General features: G+C 38.0%; 1 protein-coding gene and 1 non-coding gene across 2 annotated transcripts; both read left to right on the forward strand.

Annotated features, from left to right (window-relative positions):
- Positions 1-117: 117 nt before the first annotated feature.
- On the forward strand, positions 118-10,524 carry mrpl58 (mitochondrial ribosomal protein L58). Its single transcript, XM_038271676.1, has 7 exons — positions 118-159; positions 4,895-4,975; positions 7,662-7,686; positions 7,778-7,837; positions 9,968-10,050; positions 10,142-10,311; positions 10,382-10,524. Exons 1-7 carry the CDS (start codon positions 118-120, stop codon positions 10,464-10,466), a joined length of 546 nt encoding a protein of 181 aa, XP_038127604.1. The 3' UTR covers positions 10,467-10,524.
- On the forward strand, positions 1,611-1,682 carry trnaq-cug. The gene has a single exon. It is a non-coding gene; the product is annotated as a tRNA-Gln (tRNA).
- Positions 10,525-11,192: the final 668 nt, after the last annotated feature.

Consider the following 11,192-nt stretch of genomic DNA (forward strand, 5'->3'; position numbering starts at 1 on the left):
TCTCAGAATCCTGTCTTTAAATCTCAAAATTCTGGCTTTAATCTCAGAATTCTGACTTTTTAACTCAGAATTCTGACTTTCATCTCAAAAATTTAAATCTTAATGTAGATGGGCACCATGAAGGAAGAGATGTGGGAGCACTTAGCTTCACTGACAGAGGTGAGAGTTGTTTGAGAGAGCCAGTAACATATTGGTAAAAAATTACGGAATTATGTGACTTTTACATGCCTGAGGGGTCCCTGGAGATGCTATTTCATTAATGGAAGAGCAGAAAGTGATTAAAACAAGAGAGTTAGTCTCTAAAAAGACTCTGTAGTCTCTAAACTCTCGGATTAGAGTCCGAATTCTGAGATTTAAGACGGAATTCTGAGATTAGAGTCCGAATTCTGAGATTAAAGACGGAATTATGAGATTACATTCCGAATTCTGAGATTAGAGTCAGAATTCTGAGATTAGAGTTAGAATTCTGAGAAAAAAAAGTCAGATATCTAAACTGTAATAAAATTTTAAAATCAGTTAACCTTTTTTATTTTTTCAGTGGCCCCAATCCAATTCCTTACATACAGGATTAAACATTACTTTATTCAAAACAGTTAAGCATAACGCCAGTAGGTGTGAATACTGTGAACAACAATTGAACATGTTATGGTACACTGAAAGAAAAGGAGAGAATTGGTTCAAAATCTTAATAAAGAAAGAATACACCTTAACAGAAATCCTTAGAAAGAACTCAAGAGATAAGTGTTATGTAATTGTTTTTCATTAACTTAAATTAATCAGTGTAATTGAGAGGATTTGAATCTTATTTTGGTTTTATTGTTTTTTGTTTTGTTGATTTTGCTTTGTTCAGCGTAAGTAGGTAGTAGCCATTCAGATCTACACCCCATACCAGTTGGTGGCGGTAATGCACCATTTCGTTGCGTGCCAACAGCCAATAAAATCCCATGAAGAAGAAGAAGGCAGTAGAGACCAACATAGATATCCTCCATTCTGGAAGGTGGCGGTAATGCACCTATAAGTTGTTTGCCAACCGCCATTAAAAAAAAAAAAGAAGAAGAAGAAGAAGGCAGTAGAGGGGTCTGTCTGTAGCTTACAAGACAGAGGCGTGTTGTGCCGTGAGATACACTTTCATCAACGAGAGCGATTTGTTTGGTAGCAAATTAAAACCTATTTGATATCAATCTGTGGGTTAGGGCTATTTCTAAATGGGAAAGGATTTGAGTTATTGGCACCAGCCATGGTATGACCCACTTAGACCTACAAACAAGAGTGGAGGGACTTTCTTCCTCGTTTGATTGATATTACTATAAAATAAACATTTACTTGTTATCTACTCATTTGAAAGTTGACACCTTTCATTGAAATATGTTATTACAAAAATAAAAGTCAGTTCAACCTCCAGCACTTTTGGTGAGAAGAACCAGCCAATCCGACATGTCTCATGAAAGCCCTCCGCAGTCATTGAATGTGGATGGAGCCGCATAAAGTACAGTGTCAACTCCTCTATTGGGGTTGTTAAATATATCTGCCAGCAAAAAAATGTGTCCAATCTATCAGAACGAATACAAATAATGTGCCAATATCTCTTACTTCTGCCGGTGTTGTCAGGCGGTTCCATGGTGTAATGGTTAGCACTCTGGACTCTGAATCCAGCGATCCGAGTTCAAATCTCGGTGGAACCTATTGTTTTGATTTAGTGTTTTTTTATTTTAGCTTTGATTAGTATATGTAATTTTGTAAAACGATCGATTTTTCTTTTTTTTGCGTTTGAAGTCTAACGTATTTGATACGTTCAGTGGTGGAGGTGATGGAGCTGGACCAGCGGGTTGTTTATCTACAGGAAGATGTCACGCTTTTAATAATGAGTGCAACAAAAGTATTCTCGCATTTGTAATACATCAAAAAGAAATCTGTTTGGATTTCATATACTGAGTATTTTATCACTATGATCCTCAGACTTCTTCATAGATGATCTCCTCCAAAACCAAACCTGCAGGTTATAGATGCTGTTATTGCTCTTTTTTGTATCCTGGAAATGCCCATTAACTATGACTTGTGTGTGTATATATATATGTGTGTGTGGGTGTGTGTGTGTGTGTGTGTGTGTGTGTGTGTATGTGTCGGAAAATTTTTATCTTTCTTCTATTATATATTGCGGTAATATTCATATTTACTCACTATAAAAGTTTTCACTCAGTCTGTTTCTCTCTCAAGGCCACACATTTCTCTCCAGGCTGGTGTTTGTAGACCAGACATAGCTTCTTCCCATAACAAACCAGATTCTTTCTCAAGGTTTATTCATAACATGTAACATGTTAACCAAAGTGTGTGTAATTTGTTATGACTCTGACTGCTTTCCATTGTTGTAAGTAAGGGGGGCGAACCCTCCCTAGATCAGAACAGAGCAGAATGCTATGCCATGAAGGCTGTATGATGAGCTGTTCTCTCTTTGCAAAGATATTAATAAATGTGCCGACAGTGAAATCCATCGATCTCTGTTTATTTACCTAGGATGAATAGTTGAATACTTTTTTCCCACGACAGTGTATATATATCACTTCCTTATTTACTTCAGCTTGATCATATGGATGTGCTTTTTAATTTTCTACAATGTATGTGCCCCTGAAAAGCTTTTTATTATTTATATTATATTACTCATAGATGTATATATTTTCAGCTATGAAACCAACTTTTAAACTAGTTTTGAATTAATTATTTAATGTCATTACCCATCTGTTAATTTTCTTTAACTTTTTATGTTCCTGTTTATCCAGTTCTGTATGTATTGTCAGGATAATTATCATTGAAGATGTGTGAGTTTATCACACCCAGGTATGGGCTGCCTGTTGCATGTCAGAACTGACGTTTTCATCTAATTAGGACAATTCCTCTGTCTGGATAATGGATATACAGTTATAATCTTCATTTTGTATGTAGCAAAAATTTGGAAATGGAATGAGAGCAGTGTCCTATTTTGATAAGGCTGGAGCAAATGATATCCAATCATGTGTTAATGTGTATGGTGTAAAATATGATGATGCGGCAGACTGGAGGTGTATAAAATTCCTTTTTAACTGTTAATCAGGGCCACTTCCTGAGAGGTGAGCCCAGGGGTGAGCAGCTGCCATTCTCTAACCCTAAGCAATTTCTCTGATCTGAGTAAGATTACAGTTTCTATTAGAATCTGTTGTCATTTCTCCTGGTTATTTAATACATAGAAGTTATGAAATGTTATTTAAAGAGTTACCGAGTGACTTCTTTTCAGGGAAAATAACCGGAAAGATCAGGGTGCATACACAGAGCCTATCTTTAACAATATATATGGTTGATATTCCTCTCTTGGCATTACTGCTCTGCTCACTTTTTAATTATTCATGTTTGTAATATGAACATGGCTTGATAAAAGTAAATTGAAAACAAATCTATTCTTGAGAGGTGCTGAACAACACTTTAAATAGTGTAAGCCAGGGGTCTTCAAGGTTTTCCAGGCTAAGGACCCCCAAACTGATGGCGAGATGGAGCGGGGACCCCCTTAATATATATATTGTATGAAATTGTGTTCTATCAACTGGTCCTATAGTCACTCTATTACATATGGAGTAATATAACAAAAGTAATTTCTCCCTGGGATTATTAAAGTATTTCTGATTCTGATTCCTGGTTGATGGGACAGGTGTTGTGAATGAAACGGTGCCCAGCTTGAAAGAGGTCCTGTGTGTCGCTGAATGTGTGCATTGATGACTGAAAGACATCTTCTGTCTCCATTTATTATCAGTGTGTTGAATTCATATTAATGTGTATTTAAAGAGATTTCAATTAGTGGAAAAAATTTCAGAGGGGAATAAAAAAAAAAAGTCAAATCCACCAAAACTTTCGTGACCCCCATGCAGCACCTCAGATGACCCCCTAAGGGTCGTGGACCCCCTGTTGAAAACCTCCCGTCTAAGAGATAAGCAAACTTTTCTAATGAAAGGGAAGAATAGGAAAACATTTATGAATATTTAATAAATTACTATATTACATTATTTAATGAATTACAGCGCCATTATGAATAGGCCAGAACTAATTTCTAAAGCGCAAATTTATCAAATTAAGGTTTTTTGTTTGTTATGATTCATGTTCAATAAGTGGCAGAATTGCACCACAATTAGACAAAAATGGAAGAAGTCATTATAGAGTGCTGAAATCTATGAATGCCAAGGGTGTGGTTAAAAAGATCGAAGAGAGGAGACTATTTTGACACGACTAAGATTTCATCATACTGGGTTAAATAAACCATTATTTTTATAAAGGAAAAGTGAAACAGATGAGTGTATAGAAAGTAAAGTAATAGAAAATGTAGAACATAGATTGTTAAATTGTCGGAAATATGATGAAGAAAGGATAAGATTAAAACAAAAGACAAGACAAATAGGAAGGCAGTGGAATCTGGAAGGATTAATAGGAACAACAGGGGAGGGGATAAAGAGAATACAGAAAGTTTAGATAAAGTATCTTAAGAATGTATGATTATACAATAAGATTTCAAATATGTAGGTAGATAGATAGATAGATAGATAGATAGATAGATAGATAGATAGATAGATAGATAGATAGATAGATAGATAGATAGATAGATAGATAGATAGATAGATAGATAGATAGATAGATAGATAGATAGATAGATAGATAGATAGATAGATAGATAGATAGATAGATAGATAGATAGATCATGCTATATACTCCGGTACAGTAGGTGGCGGTATGCACCTAAATGTCAAGGAGAAGAAGAATCGCATCACGTTCATGCAAAAAAACAGCAGCAGAAGAACGAAGATGGCTCATTAAGTAGAGCAGAAGGGATCGGTGAGTTTCGCTTTCCGTTGTCTATGACGTAATTGACGTCCTCTGTCAGTATCCAGGAAGGGTGAGCTGTGAGGACGCGCCGGTGCATGGCGCGTGTTTTGAAGCCGCTTGTGGAGAAATGTCCTGGGCCGTGAGTAGTGAGGAAACATGAAGCGATTCTTGTGGGATGGAAGAGGGAAATAGTGACAATGAAGAAGGTTGGAAGATAGCAACATCAAAAAAATGAGAAAAAGCGGAAAAAACAGAGATCAGTTAAAGGGGAATCCAGTTCAGAACAATCCAGTGATGATCATTCCATACATTCCACAGCAAAACAAAATGAAAGTTCAAAGTCATATTCAAAGTCGTTAATCAAGCAGACTCTTTTACAAATTGGAATCCGGTTCACTTAACAAAAAACATCAATAAACTTGTCGGAGAAGTCAGAGGTGCCAGAATTCTGTACAGTGGAGACCTGCTAATTAACTGCAGAGACAGCGCCCAGCAAGGCAAAGCCATACGAATCAACAAAATTGACGGGATAAGAGTTCAGTGCAGCTTAATGGAGAACAAAAAGATCAGCAGGGGAGTCATTGGAGGAGTTCCTCTAAAAATTTCGGAAAAAGAGATTCTGGAAAACATAAGCGGTGCAAAAGTAAAAGAAGTAAAACGGTTAAAAACAAGAAACGGAGAAAGATCTGACAGTTTATCTGTGCTAATTAAATTCGAGGAAGAGCAATTACCAAGCAAAGTATTCATTGGTTCCATCAGTTATAATGTTAAAATCTACAATCCTCCACCATTGAGATGCTTTAAATGCCAAAAATTCGGACACATTGCAGCAGTTTGTAAAGGGAAACAGAGGTGTGGAAGGTGTGCAGGAGAACACGAATATGGTAAATGTGGAAAAGAAGCTAAAATAAAATGCTGTAATTGTGGTGGAGAACATACTGCTGCTTATCGCGGCTGTGAAGCAAGCAAAAGGTCTGAGGAAAAAAAAAAAAAAAAAGAAATTTGAGCTCGGAATAACCTATACTGAAGCTGCAAAAAGGATCCCATCTCAGTTAAAAAAACAAACAAACCTACAGTTCAACACACGGCCAAACCTCTGGAGAAATCTCCAAAAATTGATGAAGACTCACTAATTGTTAAAAAGACAAATTTTGTTCTTTTCATGGTGGAAGTGATTGATTGTACTGCACAGACGACAAAAAAAACCCCAGAAAAAATCAAAATAATAGTGAAGGCTGCAGAAAAATATCTGGACGTGACAGATTTGAACTGGGAGATGGTTGGAAGCATGATGGGAGGACCGATGGGACCATCAGAAACTGGCAGACTGACGATGACTTAAAGTAAATTAAAATTATAAGGGCAAATGTGATTTAGTATTATGTGGGTTTAAGTTACACAGGGTTTTTTTCCCTTGCTTTACTCCATATCAGTTGGTGGCGGTAATGCACATTTCACAAGTGTGCCAACCGCCATAAAATCTCATAAGAAGAAGAAGTAGAGAAGAAATAAAAGTAATTAAAGATAAAATAAATAATATGTGGCAGGAGAGATGGAATTTAGAAGAAAGAGGAAGGCATTTACATAAAATACAGGAGGAGGTAATCATAAGAAATCACAGTATAATGAATAGGAGAGAGAAAGTATGGATAAACAGGTTGAGGATTGGGCATACTAGTTTAAATAGTGGTTTAAAATGATAGCGAAACATCCATCAGGTGATTGTTCTTATTGTGGGGAAACAGAAGGAGTGGAACATGTGTTAATTATTGTAGAAAATATATAAAAGAGAAAGAACTGGAAAGGGTAATGGGGAGTTCAGTAAATATGGTTAATTCTATAAGGGAAGCATCAATCACATGAATTAGTTAGAGCACGTATTAAGTATTTAAAAGACACAATATTAGATGAGAGGATTTAGTAAGTAGTATCTGAATTACATCTCCATCCAGTTGATGGCGGTAATACCCATAGTCTGTAAACTGCCATAAAACACCATAGAAGAAGAAGGAGGGTGTTACGTCACTGTCATGGCGAAATGCATTGTTCGGCTCTCCTCCTTGCTCTGCAGTAGGAGCGCTGCTCAGCTCCGTGGGGATTTTATCCTCACTAACAGTTTATCAGCTAAAGTTTTTTATGGTACTGGAGGGTCAGACTGTTCGCAGGTTAGTAAAATAAGCTGATGAAGGTTCTCAGTCATCCAGGTCATCGTCATTCCGTAAAAATTAAAAAAAATCCGCTGGACAAGATTTGAAGACGTTTCGCTACCTCTCGAGGAAACTTTCTCAATTCAAATGTCTGGAACCGCAGTGAATTTGACTCTTATATAGACAAAGCCTTGTATCGCTTGGAAACATGCAAATGGTAACCGATGAATGGGCCGTTTAGTTCCATCGTTAGCCTGTAATATCTGAACCTGTCTATGATTGCATAGATGGCTTCCTTCACGCCCCTCTCAAACCACCTATTTTCTTTATCCAAAATGTGAACATTCTGGTCCTCAAAAGAATGTCCTTTGTCCACAAGGTGTAGGTGTACTGCGGAGTCTTGTCCAGAGGAGACTGAGGATAGTCTTGAAAACCAAGTCCAGTGGATATTTTTTGAATTTTTACGGAAAGTGAAAAACACCAACCTTTCTTGTTTATGTCAAATGATTGAACCAGCTTAATGTGTTTATCAGTTAAATGTCTGTCAGATTAATACATAATGCGCATTAGTTCTCTGAAATGAGACTGTTTTTTTAATCATCTTAGATTTTCTTTTTTTTGCATATTTTATTATGGACCATGAACGCATCAGCACATCATTTGTTTTGTCTTTCACAGGAAACACAGGTGAACCTTCCAGTAGGTAAATTAAACCTCATTCTAAGCCAAAATAAGCAAACATTGATGGAGTTATTCTTTATTTTATTGATGCGTTCTGCCTTATTGGTTCACAGAGCGTCTGACTGTGTCCTACAGCAGAAGCAGTGGTCCTGGAGGTCAGCACGTCAATAAAGGTGGGTCTGAACCAATGGGTCCATTTCTGAATATTTCTACTACTTAGATCAGTTCCCCATCCTTTTTAGACTGGTGTTCCCCTTTGGACATTTTGTCTTACCATGAGTTCCCCTCTCAGTCAGAAATATTGATGACTGCCCAAAATATACAATTAGATTAGATTACCTTTATTGTCCCAAAGGAAATTAGATTTAAGTACAGACTCTTGCTGCTACATATGTGTCACACTGCATTCACACATAAAAACACTGCTATAGAAATTCCATTAAAAGACAAATAAATACATAAGGAAGCATGTTGCATTACATTCACAATAAAACATTTGGGAAAAAATGTATAAAAACCCTTTAGGACAGAGGTCTTCAACAGGGGGTCCGCGTAGGTACTGCATGGGGGTTGACAAAATTTTTTTTTATTTATTTTATTTTTTTTTTACTTTTTTTATATATATATATATATATATATATATATATATATATATATATATATATATATATATTCCCCCCTGCAATTTTTTCCACTTATTAAAATGTCTTTAAATACACATTAACATGAATTCAACATGAATTCATCATCATTTTATTTACACCTGTCCCATCCACGAGGAATACGAATCAGAAATACTTTAATAATCCCAGGGCGAAATTACTTTGGTTACATTACTCCATCTGTATAGAGTGACTATAGGACCAGTTTGATATAACACAATTTCATACAATATATATATTAAGGGGGTCCCCGCTTCATCTCGCCATCAGTTTGGGGGTCCTTAGCCTGGAAAACCTTGAAGACCCCTGGCTTACACTATTTAAAGTGTTGTTCAGCACCTCTCAAGAATAGATTTGTTTTCAATTTACTTTTATCAAGCCATGTTCGTATTACAAACATGAATAATTAAAAAGTGAGCAGAGCAGTAATGCCAAGAGAGGAAATTGACTCGGATGCAATCCCTCACACTAAGCATGCTTGTAGCAACAGTTGAGAGGAAAAACTCCTTTTTAACAGGAAGAAGCGTCCAGTAGAACCAGGCTCAGTGTGACCGGCCATCTGCCGAGGCCGACTGGGGTTCAAGGACACAGAAGCAGAGATACAAGAAGCAGCTGTAAAAGGCGGCCCCTTCCAGGAAACATATGGGATAATGAATACATAAAAAAAGCATGTCGGTTTAGTTAAAATTTTGAATACCATTACTATTTCACAATTTACTGCGTGATACTGTTAATTGACAGCGGAGCAAATTAGTTCTTATAGCATTTCAATCTACAGGCAGGGACTCCAAGACGTCACCTGAAGGAAGAAACTGATACTCTGAGTAAAGAATATGAGTGGGATCTGAGATGATTTTCTGGGCTTGAGTAATGTATATATATTTTTTTAGGTATTGCGTTGCCAGGTTTGTACATCTAGAAATCAGTTTCCTCATTTTCTAACTGGGTTTTAGGTCCAGGCTTTGACTGGACTGTCAACTGCTGGCCAGATGTTTCGGGGTTTTTTTTCCTGCTATACGGCCACTCTAGTTTGGAGTCTTTTACATCCTCCAGAACATTTCAGCCTATAAAATAGCAATGCAACAGACTGAAGACAATCCTAAAATCCACATCCATCATATTCATTTCAGTACTTCATTCTATATTAATTTGTGCCTGTAGAGTGAAGGAATTATATCAACTTTTGAACAATTTTGTTAAAGTCTTTTCATTTTTCAATTCATCATGTTAGTTTTTATTGATTTATTGGGGCATTTAACCCTATCCACAATATTTGAATAATTTTTTAGAGAAATAAAAGCTACTTCTACTTATTTCATACATTTATTTTATGACGATTTGACCTTCCGTATTCATCAGCGATCACAATAGTTGGGGGGAAAAAAAGAATTAGAAAACAGCTTCTTCCAGGGAATCTTTTTATTTAGCTCCTTCTGATTTTACCCACAGCATGACGCTGCCCTCACCATGTATTACTATGTAGATGTATCATTCAGAGTGAAGTATTCCTTTTTTCTTTTGCTACATATAGCATCTAGAATGTAGATCTGCTATTAGCTTTGCTATCTGACCAGAGAGTCTGCTTGTTATTAAGCTCTCAGGTCATATAAAAGTTTTTGTTTTTCCCATCTTACTGCACAGTTAGCACTAAAGCAGAAGTCCGATTCCACGTCTACACGGCGGACTGGATCCCTGAAGCTGTTCGCCTGAAAGTCATAGAACAGGTTGGTTGTTGAATGGAAGGATTTCACACATGAAACCCGATTCTAAATAATGAAAGTCATGTTTTTTTTTTCCTTTTTTTGACATTGAAAGAATAAAAACCGTATCACTAAGGCTGGGGAGCTAGTGGTGACCTCGGAGGTGAGCAGGAGTCAGCAGAGGAACCTCTCCGACTGTTTGCAGAAGATCTCGGCCATCATAGCCGAGGCCAGCCGCAGACCCCCTGAACCATCCGCTGAAGACTTGGTTCTGAGAGCAGCTCGGTAACAACCACTCAATTAAGCAGGTTTTATTCACGTCTTCAGGAAGTTTGTTGAAAGATGTGTTTTACAGAATCGAGAAGAGGAACAAAGAGCGACTGAAAGAGAAGAAAATCCTTTCAGCTGTCAAGAAAAGCAGACGAGTGGATTTCGACTGACCGGAACAAGATTGGGCCGTCGTTTGGTAAATTGTAGTTTAAACCCAGCAGCCGCTTTCACTCCTGAAGAAAAGTTCAAACTGAGTGTCGGAATGGGGAAGAAAGGGGATTTAAGCAACTTTGAACGCGGCAGCATCGTCGGCGCCAGGCGAAGCGGTCTCAGCATCTCTAAAACTGCAGAGCTGCTGGGATTTTCACGCACCACCATCTCTCGGGTCTACAGGGAATGGTCTGAGAAGAACAAAATATCCAGCAAGCGGCAGTCGTGCGGACGCAAATCCCTGGTGGACGTCAGAGGCCAGATGAAAATGGGCCGGCTCATTCAGGATGACAAAAAGGCGACGGTAGCTGAGATAACCACCCGCTACAACCAGGGGGTGCAGAATACCATTTCCGAGCGCACGGCGCGCCGAACCTTGAAGCAGATGGGCTACAGCGGCAGGAGGCCACATCGGACGCCGCTTCTGTTGGCTAACAACCGGAGGCTGAGGCTTCAGTTCGCTCAGGCTCACAGGAATTGGACGGTTGGAGAGTGGAAAAACGTCGCCTGGTCCAGTGAGACTCGTTTTCAGCTGCAGCGTTCAAACGGTCAGGTAAAGATTTGGCATGAGCAGGAAGAAAGCCTGGATCCGTCCCGTCTGGGGACACAGGCTCAGCCCGCTGCTTTGGGTCTAACCGTGTGGGGAATATTCTCTTGGCACAAATTAGGTTCTTTAGTCTCAATCG

The sequence above is a fragment of the Cyprinodon tularosa genome, unplaced genomic scaffold (genome assembly GCF_016077235.1).
Source record: "Cyprinodon tularosa strain WSP-4 unplaced genomic scaffold, ASM1607723v1 ctg803, whole genome shotgun sequence".
Lineage (NCBI taxonomy): Eukaryota > Metazoa > Chordata > Actinopteri > Cyprinodontiformes > Cyprinodontidae > Cyprinodon > Cyprinodon tularosa.

Bases quoted from the DNA above. Each gene is read 5' to 3' on its own strand.
- mrpl58 (XM_038271676.1), top strand. From the start codon at position 118: ATGAAGGAAGAGATGTGGGAGCACTTAGCTTCACTGACAGAG. The intron at 4,976-7,661 runs GTGAGTAGTGAG...TGTCTTTCACAG, and splicing joins GTGGAGAAATGTCCTGGGCC to GAAACACAGGTGAACCTTCC. The intron at 10,051-10,141 runs GTTGGTTGTTGA...TGACATTGAAAG, and splicing joins GCCTGAAAGTCATAGAACAG to AATAAAAACCGTATCACTAA.